At 41.0% G+C, this 22,436-nt stretch overlaps 1 protein-coding gene across 2 annotated transcripts in view; it reads left to right on the top strand.

Annotated features, from left to right (window-relative positions):
- Positions 1–295: 295 nt before the first annotated feature.
- The window catches only part of Efhb (EF-hand domain family member B), a 45,043-nt gene continuing 22,902 nt past the window's right edge, over positions 296–22,436 (top strand). Inside the window, exons 1-8 of one of the 2 annotated variants that reach the window (XM_070018389.1) lie at positions 296–390; positions 885–1,013; positions 8,311–8,373; positions 9,638–9,781; positions 13,670–13,850; positions 16,033–16,143; positions 21,533–21,662; positions 22,065–22,148. In XM_070018389.1, coding sequence (XP_069874490.1) covers positions 996–1,013; positions 8,311–8,373; positions 9,638–9,781; positions 13,670–13,850; positions 16,033–16,143; positions 21,533–21,662; positions 22,065–22,148 — 731 coding nt within the window. In that variant the 5' untranslated portion in view covers positions 296–390; positions 885–995. Of the gene's footprint in view, positions 391–686; positions 1,014–8,310; positions 8,374–9,637; positions 9,782–13,669; positions 13,851–16,032; positions 16,144–21,532; positions 21,663–22,064; positions 22,149–22,436 lie in introns of those variants that run through there. The other variant, XM_070018388.1, reaches the window with a different exon arrangement.

Genomic DNA, 22,436 nt, shown 5'->3' with positions numbered 1-22,436 from the left:
TGAATTGCTTGGGAAACCAGAGTGGTTGATGAACCATTACTCTAGTTCCCCAAAGCCACACCATTCTAGCTTTCTTGCTCTACAGATTTAGCAAGAATTAAAAGAGGAAGAAAAAGAAAAGAAGAAAAAAAAAATACTGGGGCCAGAGAAAGATACAAGGGAGAGAAGGAAAGATGGATGGGATCGCCCTGGGAGGGACAGCTCGACAAGCCCCGCCCCCAGACCCAGTCTGTTTCCCAGGTAACCGTGTAAACAGACTCCACCTGCTTCCCTGTCAACTGCGCTTGGTGTGAGAGGCAGGCAGGAAGCAGTGGGCTGGGAATCAGGGGGAGAGGTGCTCTTTCGTGAGAGTGGGGTCCCCTAAAGACTTCCAAACTTCCCTCCAGCCAGGTACAGCTACCCCCTGAACGACAGGGAACCTGGGGAGAAATCCCCCCTGAGCATAGAGGTCTGTTTTACCCAAGAAGGAGAAGGTGACTTAGGAGACAGGAGGATACTTAACAGAACAAAATCTCCCACAGAGTTAAGGCGTAGACTAGGATTTGGAAAAGGAAATCGCCTATGGAGGGAGAACCCTGCAGCTAGTAATAATTATAACGAAAAGTTGGCATCGTCAGAAACAAAATCTCCACTGGGCAAGGGGCTTGAAATGAGATTAGAAAGACAGGCTTTGCCTGGGACTTTAAGGGAGAAGGATAATTCAGGAGTCGATAGGGTATCCAATTTCAGGGGGGACACAGGAAAAAAAGCCCACCTGTGTTGTGGTTAAACCCAGCATAGAGATGGACTCTGTGAAGGTAGACATTGGGCTTCCCATAGCTGACAGGTCCAATGAAACTAAGGAGCTAGAGCCCCAAATGGGCTTGGTGATTGAACCCCCTCAGAATCAGTTTGTCGAACAACCTAAAGAGCAAAAGGAGCCTGAAAACATTGAACCAGGAGTGGAACCTCCACACTGCATCAGACCCATATACTCTGGAAAATATTTTGACCGGATGCCTTGCTGGCCAATTGTAAGTTTTTGATGTGGTTTTATTTTTTCTTAGTTTTTTCTCTCAAGGATACATGTATACTCCTGCCTTTTCATCTTCCTCACACCCCCCGCCGTGTGTGTGTGTGTGTGTGTGTGTGTGTGTGTGTGTGTGTGTGTGTGTGTGTGTGTGTGTGTGTGTGTGTGTGATGGTCCTGGGCACTAGCCTTGAACAAAAAGCTCAGGGACAGCACCCAGGCCCTGGGTTGAAGCCCCAGGACTGGCACAATAAAAAATTCTATTTGGATTACATGATATTGAGAGATGAAGAAGAGACCTAAAAATCTACAATTCAGAAGTTGCCAGTTAATCTTTTTGTTTTTTTTTCCCCCTCCTTTTAATATTAGGGATTGAACCCAGCACTAGGGATTGTGAATGCTAGGGAATATAGACTTGAACTTTGGGTTTGAGAAGAAATGAATATACACTATTGAGTTTATGAATGTCTTGAGTTTGAAATGGCAGGTGAAGCCTGAGAGATCATTGGATTATCAAGCCAGTGGAAACAGTGATATAGTTGAAGCCACGGGTGAGAACTAGAAAAGATAAAGGCAGAAATCTTGGGACATACTGACATTGTTGAGGTAGGCTGTAAAAAGATGAGCTCATAAAACAAGGACTGTTAAAGGAAGAAAGATTAGCTAGTCAAAGGAGAGAAAGAATGGAGAAAAGAGTGTGATGTCTGGGTGTCATATCTGAGTGTATACTGTAGTATTGAACATGAAGGGAGCATCTTTATGCTTTTTGTTTTGTTTTAGGACAAGGTCTTGTTATGGAGCCCAACAAGGCCTCAGACTTATTACATATCCCAGGCTGGCCTTGAATGGTGGTCCTTTAAGGCATTCTTGGAATAAAAGATTTTTTTTTTTGGTCCAGTCATGGGGCCTGAACTCTGAGCCTGGGCGCTGTCCCTCAGCTCTTCAGCTCAAGGCTAGCACTCTACCACTTGAGCCACAGTGCCACTTCCGGCTTTTTTTCTGCTTATGTGGTGCTGAGGAATCGAACCCAGGGCCTCGAGCATGCAAGGCAAGCGCTCTACCACTGAGCCACCTTCCCAGCCCCGGAATAAAAGATTTTACACATTGAAATTGGAGAGCAATACAATTCTGCTAAACAGAGGTCACAGGAATTCTGCCGAGTTTTGTCTGCATCTCAAACTTATGGTCTCATTGGCATTTAGGGCATCCTTTTGGCTTTGACCCATTTTGCTTTTTGATTCCATTATTGGATTTCCCCAGACACTGACTTTTTACTTTTTTTTTTGGTGAGGAGTTGGAGGGGGGAGGTGGTACAGGCAGTTCTGGGGTTTGAACTCAGACCCAGAGGTCTGTCCTTGAGGTTCTTTTTCTTTTTTACCCAAGTCTGCTGCTCTATCACTTGAGCCACAGCTCCATTTCTGGATTTTTGGTGTTAATTGGAGATAAGAGTCTCAAGGGGGGCTGGGAACGTGGCTCAGTGGTAGAGTGCTTGCCTTGCATGCATGAGGCCCTGGGTTCGATTCCTCAGCATGACATAAGCAAAAAGAAAAAAGCCGTAAGTGGCGCTATGGCTCAAGTGGTAGAGTGCTAGCCTTGAGCTGAAGAGCTGAGGGACAGTGCCTAGGCCCAGAGTTCAGGCCCCACGACTGGACCCCCCCCCCCAAAAAAAAAGGAGTCTCAAGGATTTCTTTCTGAGTTGGCTTTGAATCCCCATCCTTGGATCTCAGCCTCCTGACTAGCTAGAATTACAGGGGGGAAACGCTGGCACCTAGACAGATTTTTACTTTTTACTTGACAATGTCTGCTTTCTGTTCCTGTTTCTGGATTTGTCATGACTTCTAACCCGATTTTCAACACAGGTGGTTTTAAAATCTCGATTTCTCATACTCGGCTTTTTATTTTTTTATGTTTTAGGCAGGTCCTCCATAGTTCAGGCTAGCCTCGAACGTACTATCTAGCCAATGCTGGCCTTGAATTTGAAATACTTCTGCCTCACCCTTGAAGACCTGATGTCATTATAGAGTTGAAACCCCTATATTCTACTGTACTGAGCACTCTAAATGTGATGAGGATAGGGAAGAGAATAAGGAGAGAAATTTCTCAGCATTAAAATGTCTCTGATTGAGGCTGGGAATGTGGCTTAAGTGGTACAGTGCTAGTCTTTTTTTGTTTTTTTGTTTTTGTCGGTTGTGGGGCTTGAACTCTGGGCTTTGGCGCTGTCCTTGTGCTTTTCAGCTCAAGGCAAGTGCTCTACAGCTTGAGCCACAGCACCTCTTCCAGAGTGCTAGTCTTGAGCAAAAGAAGTTCAGGACAGTGCCCAGGCCTGGAGTTCAAACTCCAGGACTGGTAGTAGTAGTGTAAAGTTAAATAGACCCAAGTAAAGATAGTACTTACAATGTTTGTACAATATAAAGCCATGAGGCTACATAGCTAAAAAATTATAGAGTACTTGCTTTCAAAGAACTGAACAGTCTAGAGATTTGGAGGGATATTTTTGTGGAGGGATGTACTCGTGCTTAAATTCATGGCCTTACATTCTCACTTTTTGTTGCTGTTAGTCCTGGGGCTTGAACTCAGGGCCATGGCACTGTCTCTAAATACTTTGCTCAAGGTTAGTGCTCTACCACTTTGAGCCCCATGTCCACATCCATCGTGTTTAGCAGTTAATTGGAGATAAGACTTTCATGGACTTTCTAGCTGGTTTTGAACCAATCTCAGATCTTAGCCTCCTGAGTAGTCAGGATTACAGTCGAGCAGTACCCAGCTCACTTGTTTTTTTACTCAAAGCTGGAACTTTACCACATGAGGCACAATACTACTTCTAGCTTTTTGCTGACTAATTGAAGATAAGAATCTCATGAATTTGTATGCCTGTGCTGGCTTTGAACTGTGATTTGTAGCTCTCAGCCTCCTAAGTAGCTAGGACTACAGGTGTGAACCACTAGTGTCAGGTGATATTTGAAAATTTTCACTCCTATTTCCTTCATGAAAAGCATAATATGTTTTTCTCTTGTTTATTTCTCCCTTTGTTATTCTGTTACACCAAAATCAATTTTTGCTAAAACTTTCACCTTGTTAAACTATTATTATGAGACTCCCTTGAAATGCCTTTTGTATGTAGCTCTCAAGGACCTGTGATTTTTCTTTTATTGTGAAAATACCGTACAAAGGGGTTACAATTACATGGGCAAGATAATAAATACATTTCTTATCAAGCATTTTTGCTTCCTCCTTTGTTTCCCCTTCCCATCGCTTCCCATATGCCCCCCAACCTCTCCCCCCACACCAAAGTTGTAAAGTTCATTTTTGACATAACAACTTGTACATCTCATTGTTGCAATGGGTCCACCTGTATCCCTATTTAAATGATTTGTTTTTTCCCTTCTCCTCCACAAATTATACCAACATCAAATACAGTGAAAGCAGGGGTTATACCGTGGGGGAGGGACATACAAAGCAACAAAGAAATCATTTTATAAGTATATTAGGAACAATTGCATGAAAGAAAAAAAACATTTGAATACTTATCTTGGGGTTCATTTCCCTAACATCACCTTATCTGACCTTTTCGGCTTGACTCAGACATATACTAGTTATTGCAAATAAGGGAAACCATGGAACCTATGTTTCATGTTTCTTTGGGCCTGGCTTACTTCACTTAATATAATTTTTTCCAAGCCTTTCCATTTTATTTAATTTTTTTTGGGTCCAGTCGTGGGGCCTGAACTCTGGGCCTGGGCGCTGTCCCAGCTCTTCAGCTCAAGGCTAGCGCTCTACCACTTGAGCCACAGTGCCACTTCCGGTTTTTTTCTTTTTTGCTTATATGGTGCTGAAGAATCAAACCCAGGGACTCAGGCATGCAAGGCAAGCGCTCTACCACTGAGCCACCTTCCCAGTCCCGCCTTTCCATTTTCTAATAAATGGGGCAATGTCATTCCTTCTGATGGAAGCATAGAATTCCATTGTGTATATATACCACATTTTCTTGATCCATTCATCTACTGAGGGGCATCTGGGTTGGTTCTACATCTTAGCTATGGTAAATAATGCTGCAATAAATATAGTTGTGCTGGTAGCTTTAGTGTGGTCTTGTTTGTGATCATTTGGGTAAATGCCCCAAAGTGGGATTGTTGGGTCATAGGGGAGCTCTATGTGGAGTCTTTTTTTCTTTTTTCTTTTTCTTTTTTTTTGGCGGGGGGGGGGGGGGTCCAGTCTTGGGGCCTGAACTCTGGGCCTGGGCGCTGTCCCTCAGCTCTTCAGCCCAAGGCTAGCGTTCTATCACTTGAGCCACAGCGCCACTTCTGGCTTTTTTCTTTTTGCTTATGTCATGCTGAGGAATCGAACCCAGGACCTCAGGCATGCAAGGCAAGCATTCTAGCACTGAGCCACCTTCCCAGCCCCTATGTGGAGTCTTTTGAGGAAACTCCATACTGTTTTCCAAAGTGGTTGAACAAGTTTACACTCCCACAAACAATGCAGTAGTGTTCCCTTCTGTCCACATCCCCTCCAGCATCTGTTGTTATTAGAGTTCTTGATTATAGCCATTCTAACTGGAGTGAGGTGGTATCTCAATGTTGTTTTGATTTGCATTTCTTTTATGGCTAGAGAGGTTGAGCATTTCTTCATGTGTCTATTGGCCATCCTTCTTTCCTCTTCAGAAAAGTTTCTCTTTAAGTTTTAGCCCACTTATTTATTGGGCAGTTGTTTCTTTGAAAATTGTTGTTGGGGGATTTAATTTTTTGAGTTCCAGGTATATTTTAGATATGAGACCCTTGTCCATTGTATGGCTAATGAAGATCTTCTCCCAATCTGTGGGCTTTCTATTAATCTTGCTAGCTATGTTCTTTGCCAGCAGAAGCTCTGCAATTTCATGCAATCCTATTTGTCCAACCTTTCTTTTGTGTTTCTGGGTCTCTATGAAGAAAATTTGGGCCTGTGCCAAGGAGACCTAGGGTTTCTCCTATTCCATCCTGTAATGTTTTCAGAGTGTCTGCTTTGACTCCGAGGTCTGTGATCCATTTGGAGTTGATTCTGGTGCAGGGTGATATATAAGGATCTAGTTTTAGTTTTCTACAAGTAGTTAACCAATTTTGCTAGCACCATTTACTGAAGAGACTCTCTTTCTTTCATTCTTTTTTTTTTTTTAGCTCCCTTATCAAATATTAGACGGCTATAGGTCTTTAGGTTCATTTCTGGGTTTTCAATTCTATTCCATTAGGACCTGTGATTTTTAATGGAAACCTGTGATTTTTAAAATGAGGAAACCCACTCACCCCCTTAGCTGGTGACAGATTGGTGAGCCAGCCAAAAAGTGAATCTCAGAAGTTTGTATGGAATTTACAATCCAACTCATGGAAAGTGTCTAAAGTCCAACTTCTAATAACCCCAAGAGCGTTCTATCTGGTTGTGTATGTGTACATGTGCACGGATGTATACATGTGTGCACACATGCCAGTACTGGCCCTGAACTCAGGGCCTGGATGCTGTTCTTGAGCTTTGCTGCTCAACACTAGAACTCTACCACCTGAGCCAAAGTTCTAGTTCTGGCTTTTTGTGTGATTAATTAGAGATAATAGTCTCACAACTTTCCTGCCTGGGCTGGCTTTGATCTGCGATCTTCAGATCTCAGCATCTCGAGTAGTTAGAATTACAGATCCAAGCCCCTGGTGCTCCATCCAAACAACATTCTTTCAAGATGCCAGGACATCGTCTACAGAAAAGACAAAATTCAACTTAAAGGAAGATTCCCAAACAGTATCTTCATGTCTTCACATCCTTACTATGGCAACCTGCCAACTGATTTTCTTGCCAATTAAATTTTTACCTTCTAAATAAGATAGGAAAATGACTTTTCTTTGATAAAGCCAGTAAGACTAAAGAGATCAAAGCTGTTCATAGAAGAAATGAGCAGAATAGATAAGGAGACAGGAAATTTAAAATTAATAAATATTGAGAGGGCTAGGCTTAGACATTAAAACTAGGAAGCAAAAACTGGAAAACCAGTCTTTGAGCCATTTTGCTCAAGGTTAGGGCTCTACCTTTTGAGCTGAAGCTCCACTTTTGACATTTTTGCTAGTTAATGGGAGAGCAGAGTTTCAAGAACTTCCCTACCTGGGCTGGCTTTGAATCTTAATCCTCATATCTCAGTCTTCTGAGATACTAGGGTTACAGGTATGAGACATAGGCACCTGGCATTAAAAAAAATTAATTTGGATTTATTTTTGTGTAATAGGGATGAGGAAGGAGAAATAGAGAAGAGAGAGACACATTTTTCTGCTCCACACCCTGGGAATGGGAGTTAAACACAGCATTAACTCTTTACAATGGATAAAATGACAGGAATTAAAAGGCTTGTCTGGCAAAGTTTAAGTTCTAAAATCACTACTGATACTATGTTTTGGGTGGGCTTGCCCATGCTAAATCACTGTCTAGGGATTAAGGTGCACTCTTAGAGCTGAGAAAGTACAAAGGTTATTTTTGAGAACTACCATTTTGTCTTTATTTGTGTGTGTGTGTGTGTGTGTGTGTGTGTGTGTGTGTGTGTGTGTGTGTGTATTCGTGCACATATGCACAAGTACTAGGACTTGAACTCAGGGCCTCACACTAACTCTACTTTTTTGATCATGACTTACATTCTACCACTTGATCCATGACTTCAGTCCACTATTTTGTCTGTAACTCTGATTTCTTGCATGGGGAATAGGAAATGTTCCTCTCTCTTGCTTTTTTTCTTTCTCTGTACGTTTTTCCTGTTATACTAAAGTAAATCCTTGCTAAAACTTCAAAAATTACAGATGTTCTGCAATTGGATGAAACACTGATAGTGCTAGACTATAATTAAGTATACTTACAATTATATTAGACTATATGTGACATCTGATTAATTAATTTGTCGTTCTGGGGTTTGAACTCAAGGCTTCATGCTTGCTAGACAGGCGCTCTTCTATTTGAACCATTCTTCCTTCCTTCCTTTCAACAGTCCTGGGGCTTGAATACAGGGCCTGGGCACCGTCCCTAACCATCTTTCTTGCTCAAGGATAGCACTCTACCACTTCAGCCACAGAGCCACTTCTGGCTTTTTCTGCTTATGTGGTACTAAGGAATGGAGCCCAGGGCTTCATGCATGCAAGGCAAGCACTCTACCACGAAGCCACATTCCCAGCCCCATAACATTTATTATTAGTAGTAGTAGTAATAGCAGCAGCAGTAGTAGCAGTCAAGGAACTTTGTAGCATCAAAGGCACAGATCAAATTTTCGTTTTTTTATTCTGACTATAATCAAGTTACTTTTTTTCCCTTTAGGCAGGAAAAGTTAAACCAGTTGGATACAGAGTTGCAACTTGTCTGACTGAAAAACTTCCTAGGGTAAGCACTTCCAATATCTTTATATGTTGTTGGTGTTTTTGGTGGTGGTGGTGGTGGTGGTGTGTGTGTGTTTGTGTGTATGTGTGTTAGTTCTGGGGCTTGCATTCAGGGCCTGGATGCTGTCCCTGAGTAGTTGTGTTTTTTTTTTTTTTTTTTTTGCTCAAGACTAGTGTTCTTTTACTTGAGCCACAGTTCCACTTCTGGATTTTTTTGGGGGGGGGTCCAGTCGTGGGGCCTGAACTCTGGGCCTGGGCACTGTCCCTCAGCTCTTCAGCTCAAGGCTAGCACTCTCCCACTTGAGCCACAGTGCCACTTCCAGCTTTTTTCTTTTTTGCTTATGTGGTGCTGAGGAATCGAACCCAGGGCCTCATGCATGCAAGGCAAGTGCTCTACCACTGAGCCACCTTCCCAGCCCTGTATTTTTTTTTTTGTATGTGGTTAATTGGAGACAAATCTCATGGACTTTCCTGCCTGGGCTGGTTTTGAACCTTGATCCTCAGATCTCAACCTCCTGAGTAGCCAGAATTAGACAGGTATGAGCCACAGGAGCCTGGCTTTATTTTTATCTTGAACATTATTTTTATCTTGAACTCTATTTTTATCTTGAACATTAGGAGATAGACAATTCTATGTTTCTTGGGCGAGTGGATTTATAATTTTAATGTACAATGAGGTCTTCTATTAATTTTGTCCAAGAAAGTGAATATTCCCAATTTACAATTTTAGTGCTACAAAACCTTCTAGGTATTTTATATTGGTAAAGATCATAATATGTATTACTGTTATTAGTAATAGTTCCTTCCTTCCCTCCCCTTCCTCCCTCCCTCCCTCCCTCCCTCGCTCCCTCCCTCCCTCGCTCCTGTCCCTTTTCCACTCAATGTTGGCACTCTCCCGCTTGAGCCACGGCTCCAATTCTAACTTCTTTGGGGTTAACCAGAGATAACAATTTCCCAACTTTTCTACTTCAGCTGCTTTTGCACTTTGATCCTCAGATCTCAGCCTCCTGAGCAGCAAGGATTACAGGCATGTTCCATCTGTACCTGGCTATTAGTAATGATTTCTAACCTGGGTACTTACTAGCTACTTTCTTAGTATAGCTTTTCAATATATATTATTTCCATAAGTAAACACATTATTTGAGGCTATTGTTAGTACCTCATTCCCTTACTGAATGTATGAAAGGAAGGCTGTTATTGATTGGAAAAGTTCGGCTAACATTTTAAAACTTGTACTTAGTTTTATTTTCTTGTCTGCTTCTTTGTAGCTGATTACTCCACCTGAGGCAAAAAAATACTTCAACTTCAGATATCCACCTCCTGGAGAAGAAAGAATATTCTATGGCAGAGCAAATGATCCCCAAGTTGCACCATATTTGACCCATGGGATAAGTTCTAAAAGTTCAATATCGGTAATTCCTCACCCTCTACATTAGTAATTGACCATGGTGAAAATGTACCAATAAAGTCAATGAAATTTATCAATGCTAATCTCCTTTCTAACTTCTTCAACCTGTCCTCTAAAAGCACTAATGTTAGAAAGTGAAAAAAAAAATCCAAGCAGCAGGCAAGAGAGTGTAGACAAATGGTCACACCACAAGCTATTGTCCCTTTAGATGATGAAAGGCCAGTTGCATTCTATTAATTAATGTTAAATAGAAAGGCTGGCAGGCTTTGCAGGGAATAGACAGTCTTTTTTTTTTTTCTTTTGTCGGTCGTGGGGCTTGAACCCTGGGCTTGGGCGCTATCCCTGCGCTCTTCAGCTCAAGGTGAGCGCTCTACCACTTGAGCCACAGCACCACTTCTGGTTTTCTAGTGGTTTATTGGAGATAAGAGTCTCACAGACTTTCCTGCCCAGGCTGGCTCTGAACTGTGATCTTCAGATCTCAGCCTCCTGAGTAGCTAGGATTACAGGCGTGAGCCACCGGCACCGGGCAGAATACACAGTCTTGAAAACTACTTCTTGTCTTCTAGAGGTTCTGACAGGCGCTGTGAAGTGTAGTCTGAGTCAGAATGTTACCATTGGTTGATTAAATGGATAGTCTTAGATTCAGAAGATTTGGTCTATCCACTTCGAAGAGAACTTGTAGAAATTGGTTCTTGTACTTTTCATTCCCACGTCTAGTGACCTATTTTGGTCAAATACCTTGGAAACTGTCTTTATAAGCTGTTTAATTCTATTGAAGCTTTGTTGTCATTGTTTAAATACTGAGGACTGAATTCAGTATTTCACATTCTTGCTTGTCTTTTTCCACTCAATGAAGGCTGGTGCTCCATTTCATGAATGACTCGACTACTTCATGCTTATTGTTGCTGGTTGATTAAAGATAAAGAATCTCACTGACTTTTCTGCCTGGGCTGGCTTCAAATTGAGATTCCCAGATCTTAGCCTCCTTAGTAGTTAGGATTACAGGTGTGAGCAACCAGACTCTGGGCTTGTACCAGGGAAATTTAGTAACTGCTTTGCAAGTTCTTGTTGAAACATTCTTTGTAGTACCAATTGTTCATTTGAAAATGAGCTAAACCAATGATGGTGAAATATTTTTCTGTAATCATACATGCTCCTTTTACTAGGTTTTCCTAGGGCTTTCATTTTCAGATTTATGCTATTTTTGTTTGTTTGTTAGTATCTGTGCACTTTGTGACTTTCTTTTTTCCTTTTTCTTTTCTTTCTTTTTTTCTTTTTTCTTTTGGTCATGGGGCTTGAACTCTGGGCCTGGGCACTGTCCCTGAGCTCTTCAGCTCAAGGCGAATGCTCTACCACTTAAGCCACGGTGCCACTTGTGATTTTCTGGTGGTTAATTGGAGATGAGAGCCTCATGGACTTTCCTGCCGGAGCTGGCTTTGAACCACAATCATCAGATCTCAGCTTCCTGAATAGTGAGGATGAACCACTGGCACCTACTCTTTTTTTTTTTTTTTTTTTTTTTGCCAGTTCTGGGGCTTGGATTCTGGATCCCTGAGCTTTTGTACTTAAGGCTAGCACTCTACCATTTGAGCCACAGTTCCATTTCCAGCTTTTTTTTTCCTTTTGTGTGTAGTTAATTGGAGATAATCTCCTAGACTTTCCTACCTGGGCTGTTTTCGAACTGCGATCCTCAAATCTCAGCCTTCTGAGTAACGAGGACTACAGGAGAGTCACTTGCATCCAGCTCTATGACTTAATTTTTTCTTTTAATCCTTTATTTATTTATTTATTTATTTATTTGTAATTTTGGTCTATTGTGGGGCTTGAACTCAGGGCCTAGGTACTGTCTCAGAGCTCTTTTGCTCAAGGCTAGTGCTTTACCACTTTGAGCTACAGCACTACTCTTTACATTTTTGCTAGTTAATTGGAGAGCATAATCTCAAGGACTTTCCTACCTGGGCTACCTTTGAACCTGAATCCTTAGACCTCAGCCTTTTGAGCAGCTAGGATTACATTTATGAGCCACTGGTGCCTGGCATTTTATAAAAATTTTATTAGCATATATTAGTTGTAGGAAGGGGAATTTTTACTGTGACATTTCCATAATACATACAATGTACTCTGATCCATTTCCCTCCCCCTCTGTCTCTCTCATTCATTCCCCCATCCTAAAACAATTTCAACAGATGTTTGTTTTCTTCCTTTCTTTCCTCTCCCTCCTTCCCAGTCTTTTTTCTTTCCTCCTTTTCCCTTTCCTTCTCCTTTTTTCCTTCCTTCCTCCTCCTTCTTCTTCTTCTTCTTCCTCCTCCTCCTCCTCCTCCTCCTCCTCCTCCTCCTCCTCCTCCTCCTCCTCCTCCTCCTCCTCCTCCTCCTCCTCCTCCTCCTCCTCCTCCTCCTCCTTCTTCTTCTTCTTCCCAATCTTGGGGCTTGATCTCAGGGCCTGGGCACTGTCCTTGAGCCGCTCTGTGCTGAAGGCTAGCACTCTACCACTTGAGCCACAGCCCTACTTCTAGCGTTTTCTGTTCCTGTGGTACTAAGGAATCGAACCCAAGACTTTATGCATATTAGCCAAGCACTCTGCCACTAAGCCACATTCCTAGCCCCAAGCACAATATTTTTTAAATTTTATATTTATTTTAACTTGTACACAGGAGCTGAATTCAATATATTAGTACATGAGTACAATGGATTTTGATCATTGTCATCTCTTTCATAATTTCCCCAACCCTCTCAATCCCACCTTTTCCTCAAGTTTCTTCATTTGGTAGAATATGCTTAAGTTATATAACTGCATTTTCTCCCACTTTATTGCTTCATTTATCTATTTCTCCCCATCTTGATCCCAGCCCTACCTTTGAGTACCTGGTTCCTTGTGTCTATTTTGTTGGAATGTGAGTTAGCTTTTCTAAGGAATTACATCATTTGAATTCCTCCCCAAATCACCCACATTTCAGTCCATATCTATTGTATACTTGAAATCCACCCAAGTGTGTATGTTGTATCGTTATAGATTATGTCTAACTTCCTGAGCTTGACTTTCTTCTCTTAGTTCACTTAGCATGATTTTTCCCCAAGTTCCTTCCCTTTCTTTGCAAATGATAGAATATCATTCTAATGGATGAGTAAAATTCAACTGCCAAGCACAATATTTTTAATAAAATAAAATTGAAAAAGAAAGGAAAAGAGCTGGGATTGTGGCTTAGTGGTAGAGTACTTGCCTAGCCTGCATGAATCCCTGGGTTCAATTCCTCAGTACCACATAAACAGAAAAAGCTGTGGCTTAAGTGGTAGAGTGCTAGCCTTGAGCAAAAGAAGCTCAGGGACAGCGCCTAGGCCCTCAATTCAAGCCACAGGAGTGGCAAAAACAATAACAACAACAACAACACAACAACAACATTGTGCTTGAACTTGGTTGAACTCGGGGCTTCATATTCTTGCTTTAGCTTTTTTCACTCAAGGCTTAGTACAGCACAAGGTGGGTACCAGTTGAGCCACATCTTCACTTCTGATATTTTGCTGGACAATTAGAGATATGAATCTCATGAATTTGTCTGCGTAGGCTGGCTTTCAACCAGGATCCTCAGATCTCAGCCTTCCACGTAACTTGAATTACAGATGTGACCCAAAGGCTCCCAGTGTTTTTTTTTCTTCTTTTTCCATATATTTATGCAAAGTATTTGCTAGCTTCTCTATTAACCCACTTCTCTGTTAACCCTCCTGCCTTTTGCTGGTACCCTTCCACACACACTTTATTGTCCTTCATTATTTTTTCAGTATATACTAATTATGCAAAAGGTTCAACATGGTAATTCACACGTGTGTATATTATAGTTTATTCAGATTAACCTGAATTGACCTCTCTTTCCTGGTCCCCCTTGCGTGATTTCTTTAGGCACGCACATTGGTAAACCCACAGCCCATCAGCAAATTTCAACAGCTAATTAAAGATAAAAAAGAATCTCTGTATCTTAGCAATCAACGAGCACCATTAGGAAGATCTCAAGATCAAACACCAGGATTACCTAAAGGACTGGATATACTCAATACAACATTTGGGACAGCAGTCATCAAAGGTAGTAAAATAAATAAGGAATGAGAAGGGGTTGTAAAGAAGTCCTCATGGGAAATTGAATATATTTGGGGATGGGATAAATAATTATTCAAGAATGGACAATGGAATCGTAATGAAAAGGCTACTTTCTGAACCCAAATCCTTTCTGTTATGGGTATGAAGACAGTAAAAATCCAGGTTTTAGAATGAAGGTGTGGGTTGAAGGCATGATGTAATAATAGGAAAGAGTCAGAAAAGTTGGCATTAGGACCATCTGTGACATCTGCAGTCTTCCTTCTGGATAATCATGGGTGTGTTTGTTTCCTTCAGTGCCTCTGATGTGTTCATGACTCTTATCTTTTTATGAGTCATGAGACAAACAAGTTTGTAAATGCTGCATATCAACCTTCAGATTCAGGATGCATACTTGCATACTAACCCACAAGAAAGGGAACATCTTGATCTATATTGTTATGTTGAAAAAGAATAATGAAGGGCTGAGAATGTGGCTTAGTGGTAGAGTGCTTGCCTAGCATGCATGAAGCCCTAGGTTTGATTCCTCAGTACCATATAAACAGAAACAAAACTGGAAGTGGTGCTATGGCTCATGTAGTAGAGTGCTAACTTTGAGCAAAAGAAGCTCAAAAATAGTGCCCAGGCCCTGAGTTTAAGTCCTAGGACTGGCAAAAAAAAAAGGATAATGAAATAGTAAAGGAAGCTATGTTTAAAAAATAGTACTTAATGTAGAACATTGGTAGCTCATGTCTGTAATCTCTTAGACAGACCTGAGGATGGAGATTTGTCTTTTCTCAAATTAACCAGCAAAAAAGCTGGAAGTGGAGGTGTGGCTCAAGTGGTAGAGCACTAAGCTTGAGCAAAAAAGCCAAGCAAGAGCTTAAGGCCCTGAGTTCAAGCTGCAGGGCCAACAGAAAACAAAGAAATTAGGTAAACCAATAAAAACAAGATAATGCATTATACACAAAACTGAGGACTACCAGTAGTGAGGAAGCAGCTCTTCAACAAGCATCTTATTTAGGTTTGGAGCCAGTAGCAGAAAGAATTCTGATTCTAGGGTTTTTTTCTTCTGACTTTTTTTTTTTTTTTTGGTTCCAGTCGTGGGCCTGAACTCTGGGCCTGGGCGCTGTCCCTCAGCTTTTCAGCTCAAGGCTAGCGCTCTACCACTTGAGCCACAGTGCCACTTCTGGCTTTTTCTATTTATGTGGTACTAAGAAATTGAACCCAGGGCAATGCTAGGCAAGCACCCTACCACTAAGACACATTCCCAGTCCTTGGTAGATAATTGGAGGTAAGACTTTCCTGCCCAGGCTGGCTTTGAACTATGACCCTTAGATCTCCGTCTGCTGAGTAGCTAGGATTACAGACATGGGCCACTGATGCCAGATCAGAGTTCTAATTTCTTCAGAAACTTTGGGAGTGAATGAGGTCAAGGAGAACTTTCTAGCAAAGTAACACTTAGACTATGTTTTGTCTTGATAAATCTTTTTTCCCCCTTGAGGGGACTGGAAAGTGGACATAGGAGAGACATAAGATCCCCTTAAATAAATAGAAGATCCCTTCTATTTTCCTTTTTCCTCCAATTATAATTTTTATATTTTTAAATTAAAAAAATTCTTTGCCTCCTTTTTCTCTTCCTTTTTATTTTTGCAACTATTTTTATTCTGTTACCTTTTTTCTGTCAGTTTTTTGTGTGTTTTTGTTTTTATTTTTGTTTTCTTGTTTTGTCTTTTTTCTACAACCCTGATTGATTTTTTTCTTCCTCATTGCTGTTCTGTTCACAACTGGATACACAGCCTACGGTGATCACTAGGCTTTCTCCTTAACTGTGTATATACTTAATTCAGAGTATAAATTGATTACCCAGTTCTCTACTGCACAATCTTAGTATTTTTAATTTTACTATTATTACTTCATACATATACAATTGTTCTAATTTTTTATTTTATATACATTTTTTCTCTTTTCCCTTCTTAATTTTTTTTCTCTTTTTCTTACTTAGAATTTAGGTCTTAGTTTTCTTCCCTCTGTTCCTTTCCTTGGCTACATCCTTCTACTCTGATAAATCTTTATTCATGCAGGTTAATGAAATCTGCATGCCTTGTGTGTTGCTTGTCCTAGTCAATTTAAGTACATTAGAAATAGATGAAAGAAAATCCTAAAACTGATTTCTTTGATTCTTCCTTCAGATTTCTCTGCTAGAGAAGTAGTGAACCCACCCAAATCCCATGAAGAAGTGCTTAAAGAAGGAAATGAGGGACATGATTTGTATGTTGTGACTCACAATGCTTATTATGCCGGTAAGTCTCTTCCAGTGCAAAATGGGCCTAAAGATATGGAACCCTGAGGTTTGTGAAGAGGAGGAAGGACATGAGGTATACAAAATTAAAGTGATCAGTGAATGGGCTGGGAAGGTGGCTCAGTGGTAGAGTGCTTGCCTAACACGCATGAAGCCCTGGGTTCGATCCTCAGTACCACATACAGAGAAAAAGCCAGAAGTGGTGCTGTGGCTTGAGTGGTAGAGTTCTAGTCTGGAGTAAAAAAGCTCAGGGACAGTGTCTAGGTCCTGAGTTCAAGCCCCAGGACTGGCAAAAAAAAAAGTGAAGTGATCAGTGCATTGTAATTTATTGTAATAATAACAAATGGACAATTATTATTATTTTTTTGGGTTCCGTCATGGGGCCTGAACTCTGGGCCTGAGTGCTGTCCCTCAGCTCTTCAGCTCAAAGCTAGCGCTCTACCACTTGAGCCACAGCGCCACTTCCAGCTTTTTTCTTTTTGCTTATGTGGTGCTGAGGAATCGAACCTAGGGCCTCAGGCATGCAAGGCAAGCGCTCTGCCACTGAGCCAACTTCCCAGCCCGAAAATTATTATTTGTAATAAATTATTTTTATGATATATTTGCTGGTAGCTGGAACACAGGTGTATTTTGCATAGAAATATATGTATTAATAAAATGAAAAAGCAGTTAAGAAGGTCAAAGTTTATATGGTCTTTTTTTTTTTGCCAGTCCTGGGGCTTGAACTCAGGATCTGGGTACTGTCCTGAGTTTCTTTTGCTAGCACTCTTATCACTTGAGCCACCGCGCCCCTTCTGGCCCTTTCTGTTTATGTGGTAGTGAAGAATTGAACCCAGGGCTTTGTGTTAGGCAAGCACTCTACCACTAAGCCACATTCCCAGCCCCTGGTATTTTTTTTTTCTTTAGTGATTTTTTTGGTTGAAAAATTATGGCTCTTATTCAAATATCAGGCTTACTCTTTCATTACTATTTTGTTGAAACAAGGTCTTTCTATGTTGCTCAGTCTGGTCTTGAACTCCTGCCTGTGACTCTTTAGGTGCGGAGACCACAGGTTTGTACCACCACACTGAGCTAAAAGTCAGACTTGTTGAAAAAAAAAAAGGCTGAAAAAAAGTCAGACTCACTTTAAGTTCTTCTTCTTCTTCTTCTTCTTCTTCTTCTTCTTCTTCTTCTTCTTCTTCTTCTTCTTCTTCTTCTTCTTCTTCTTCTTCTTCTTCTTCTTCTTCTTCCTTCTCCTCCTCCTCCTCCTCCTCCTCCTCCTCCTCCTCCTCCTCCTCCTCCTCCTCCTCCTCCTCCTCCTTCTCCTCCTCCTCCTTCTCCTCCTCCTCCTCCTCCTCCTCCTTCTTCTTCTTCTTCCTTTTTCTTTTGTTTTTGGTCAGTCATGGGGCTTGAACTCTGGGCCTGGGTGCTGTTCCTCAGCTCTTCAGCTCAAGGAAAGGGCTCTACCACTTTAACCACAGTGCCACTTTTGGTTTTCTGGTGGTTAATTGGAAATAAGAGTCTCAGAGACTTTCCTGCTCAGGCTGGGTTTGAGCCATGATCCTCAGTTCTCGGCCTCCTGAGTAGCTAGGATTCCAGGAGTAAGCCACCAGCGGCCAGCTGGCTTCATTTTAGTACTAAGTTTTTAATCAGATTAGCTAGGTTCAAATATTAGCTCATCTATTTACTGTTTTTTAAGAAATTGAGCCCCTTTTAAAACCCGATCATCATCCCTTCTTATAACAATAGAGAATTAAGTGACATGTTAAATGCCTAAGTGCCTGAAAAATGGTAAACGTTCATGAATATTTATTTGCTTGTTTGTTTATTTATTTGCTAGTCCTGGGGCTTTAACTCAGGGCCTGGACACTGTCCTGGAATGTCTGTGCTCAAGACTCTATCACTTGAGCCACAGCTCCACTTCTGGCTTTTTGATGTTTAAATAGAAGTAAAAGTGTCATAGCCTTTACTGTTCAGGCTGGCTTTGGACTATGATCCTCACATCTCAGCCTCCTGAGTAGCTACAATTGCAGGCCTGAGCCACTGTGCCTGGCTCACAGTTATTAATTATTCTTATCAAGCGTTCTCACCTAAACTAATCTGTCATATTACTAGATTATATAGGCATGGATTAGATTTGTAGTGCTATAAAAGGCAAATTACTTGGTAATTTGTTTTTGCTACATACTATTAATGTAAAGGGAATTGATGGTTAGACCCTGACACATGTCACAAGAAAGCCCCATCTGGAGTCTGCCCACGGTCCCTTTCAAAGCTAATCTCTTCTGGTTCCATGCACTCCTTAATGTGTTCCCAGTCCTGAGATAGTCTCTCTGTCCCATTCAGGCTGGCGCTGTTTCTCCCCACATGGACACCATATTCCTTCTCATGCCTTGACTTCTTCCCGTATCTCTGTCCTCTGCTTCTGTAAGGCTCCTCTTTTCTTTCTTTCCATCATCCTTCCCTCCCTCATTGTAAAAATGTTTGATTTATGTAAAGTCACAATGGGGTTCCTCCACAGTGTTGGGATTATAGGTCCTGTGCTCTCTCCCCCTTGAGCCACAGCTTCAGTTTTGGCTTTTTGCTGGTTAATTGGAGAAAAAAGTAGCAATAGACTTTCCTGCCTGGGCTGGCTTTGAACCAGGATCCTCAGATTTCAGCCTCTTGAGTCGCTTGAATTAAGTCATGAGTCACCAGTGCCCAACAATGTATGAACTTTGTGGGTTTTGTTGTTGTTGTTTTGTTTTTTTCCTATGCTGGGGATTGAACTCAGAATCTTGGAACTGTAGGCAAGTGCTCTATCATTATCTATATCCCCAGCCTTTATATATGTATTTGAGATATACATATATATATTATATTTGTTATTTATATAATATATTGTATATATAGAATATGTATGTATACACATTCAGGTACACATAAATACATATACACATGTATTCTTTTTTCTTCCATTTGTTGTTTTTTGTCTTATGAAATATTTTTGGCAGTTTATTCCTGCTGGTATTGTATCATACTTTTCACTATTACAAAAATGCACTGTTAAATACACTTTTGAATGTGCTCTGCTATGAACTTGGAATATATTGCTAGATTTCTAAGCATTTGAAAATTTCACTGAGACAAATTATTTTCCTGAATAACTAACTGCTTCACTTTGCTCTCAGACTCAGCAACCTATGAGAATCTCCATTTACCCCGCCAGGCGGCCCTGAGTGATCTTAGCTGATCTTCATTTTTGCTTAACTGGGACACAATTTTTTATTTCATATTGCTGTTTTTATGTGAAACGTACCTATTCAGAGAGGCTCAGTGTCCTTCATTTCTTACCATCTTAGTTGTTTTCTAGCTTCACTCATACTTTCTTTTTTTTGTTGGTAGTGGGGCCTGAACTCTGGGCCTGTCTCTCAACTCTTCTGCTCATGGCTAGCGCTCTACCACTTGAGTCACAGCACCATTTCTGGCCTGTCCTGCTTATGTGGTGCTGAGGAATTGAACCAGGACCTCATGTGTGCAAGGCAAGCGCTCTTCCACTGAGCCACCTTCCCAGCCCCATACTTTCTAATTTTGCAATTGAAAACATTAATTCAAGACTTGAAAAAAAAGAAAGCTACAATATTAGATATTTAAAGAAAACACTGGGTTGGGAATGAGCTTGGTGGTAGAGTGCTTGCTAAGCATGCATGAAGCCCTGCGTTAGATTGCTCAGTACCATACAAACAGAAAAAGCTGGAAGTGGTGCTGTGGCTCAAAGTGGTAGAGCACTATCCTTGAACAAAAAAAGTTCAGGGACAGTGCCCAGGTCCTGAGTTCAAGCCCCAGTACTGGCAAAAAACAAACAAACAAACAAAACCAAGTTGTTCCATTACATGAAGGCACAATGCCTAGATGCATTTGATCATACAAAATTATATTTATCAAAATGAACTCCAGAAAATGGAAACGGGAGGTTTTTTCTTTCTTTTTTGCTATTTTTGTTTTCTTTTTGTCTAGTTTGTTTGCTTATATGTCTTTGAGAGGGTATGGGGAGGCACAGAAATGGAGGTATAAGGGGTGAGCAAATGCACCAGTGGTCCTCACCAGACTCTAACTTGAAAATGAACTATACAACCTGTGAGTGGGATTGGAGAGAAAAAATGTGAGAGGGAAGGGGTGACGCTGTCTGAAGAGAAATTTATTTTTACCTGATTTATGTAACTGTAAACCCTCTGTACATCATCTTTATAATAACAATAACAAATTTTGAAAAGTTGTTCTGCTCATTTTTTTGCAATTTTTATCTTAAAATATTTTTATTGTTAATATAAAGGTGATGTACAGAGGGGTTATAGTTACATAAGTCAGGTAAAGAGTATATTTCTTTTGGGACAATGTCTCCCCTTTCCTTGCTTATTTCTGTTTTCTTTTCTCCCTCTTTTTTTTCTCTTTCTTTTTTCTTTTTGTCGGTCTTGAGGCTTGAACGCTGGGCCTGGGCACTGTCCCTCAGCTCTTCAGCTCAAGGCTAGCACTCTACCACTTTGAGTAACAGTCCCGCTTCTGGTTTTCTGGTGGTTAATTGGAGATAAGAGTCTCACAGACTTTCCTGTCCAGGCTGGCTCTGAACAGTGATCCTCAGATCTCAGCCTCCTGAGTAGCTAGGGTTACAGGTTTGAGCCACCAATGCCCAACACTTTTTTTCCCCCCAGTGCTGGGGCTTGAACTCAGGGCCTTGGCACTGTCACTTAGCTAATTTCTTTCTTTCTTTGTGCCTTTGGTCTCTCTCTCTCTCTCTCTCTCTCTCTCTCTCTCTCTCTCTCTCTCTCTCTCTCTCTCTCTCTCTCTCTCTCTCTCTCTCTCTCTCTCTCTTACATTCCTTTTTTTCTTTCCCATCCTGGGGCTTGGACTCAGGCTGGGAACTGTCCCTGAGCTTCTTTTGCTCAAGGCTAGCACTCAAGGCTGGCATTTGAGTCACAGCACTACTTCTGGCTTTTTCTGTGTATGTGGTGCTGAGGAATGGAACCCAGGGCTTCATGCATGCTAGGCAAGCGCTCTACCACTGAGTTACTTCCCATCCCTCCTAAGTGTTTTATTGACTAATGTTATTATTGTAAATGGATATTGTTTTCATAATTTATTTTTTCTGCTAGGTAGTTATTATTAGTTTTTGGTGCTGTCTATGGGGTTTCCTACAGATAGCCTTCTTTATTAACATAAAGATTCTTGTACATTCTGTCATATCTCACCCGTCTCTGGCTCACATTGGAGGAATTGCTTCTCTCATCGGTAGCTAGATCTGCATCATTCCCTGCACTATTTCAAGTTTGTTCCTTGTCCCCAGCTTGTCCTCAATGTCTATGAGAATGTAATGTGCTTCTTACAAGATAAGGTTATTTGTGTCTTGAGTCATTCCTCCTCCTCCTCCCATCCAGGAGAAGCCAAGAACCGGAAATATAACACCTCAAGTTTCCAAAAGTCCAACTTATTTGGAGTCCCAACACCACACTATAATAATGGGAAAAACATGGCAAAAAGTTTATATTGGCTCCATGAACTACAAATGTAAGTTTCCTTGTGTTTTCTCCAGGATTTAAATACATGTTTGCTTTAAAATACCACATCAATATGATTGAAATGTACATTTATCTTTAAGTAGTTGTCCAAAAGAGCTATCATTTTGCTCAAGGTTACAGCACCACTTCCGGCTTTTTCTCTGTATGTAGTACTGAGGAATGGAATCCAGGGCTTCGTGTATGCTAGGCAAGCACTCTACCACTAAACCACATTCCCAGCTCTATATTTTTATTATAGAGAATAAATGGCAGAAACATAAATGCATAAAACCTTTTTTAATCATGTAATTTATTTTGAAATTAAATCTGTTCACTGAAGGTGTGGTAATGCTGACATTTCTCTACTGTACACTTTGCAGACAAGATAGCTGACAATTTTTAAATCTTGTAGGAAAAAAGGAAGTAAAATTGTATCCAAGAGAGTAGATGATTTCAATGAAAAGTTTCAACATAAACTTGGAAGAGTTTTAGATCCGTAAGTAAATGATTAACTTATTATTGGTAGTGTTTCTGCATGGAATTTAAAAAGTACTCTTAAGGTGAATATTGGTTTGTGTTCCATTAGATCTTTTTTTTTTTTTTTTTTTTTTTGGGTCTGGTCGTGGGGCCTGAACTTGGCCTGGGCGCTGTCCCTCAGCTCTTCAGCTCAAGGCTAGCGCTCTACCACTTGAGCCACAGCACCACTTCTGGCTTTTTTTCTTTTTGCTTATGTGGTACTGAGGAATCGAACCCAGGGCCTCAGGCATGCAAGGCAAGCGCTCTA

Source organism: Dipodomys merriami, unplaced genomic scaffold, assembly GCF_024711535.1.
Source record: "Dipodomys merriami isolate MVZ:Mamm:240054 unplaced genomic scaffold, mDipMer1.0.p SCAF_13, whole genome shotgun sequence".
NCBI classification, from domain to species: domain Eukaryota; kingdom Metazoa; phylum Chordata; class Mammalia; order Rodentia; family Heteromyidae; genus Dipodomys; species Dipodomys merriami.
This window is presented reverse-complemented; position numbering and strand designations above follow the sequence as displayed.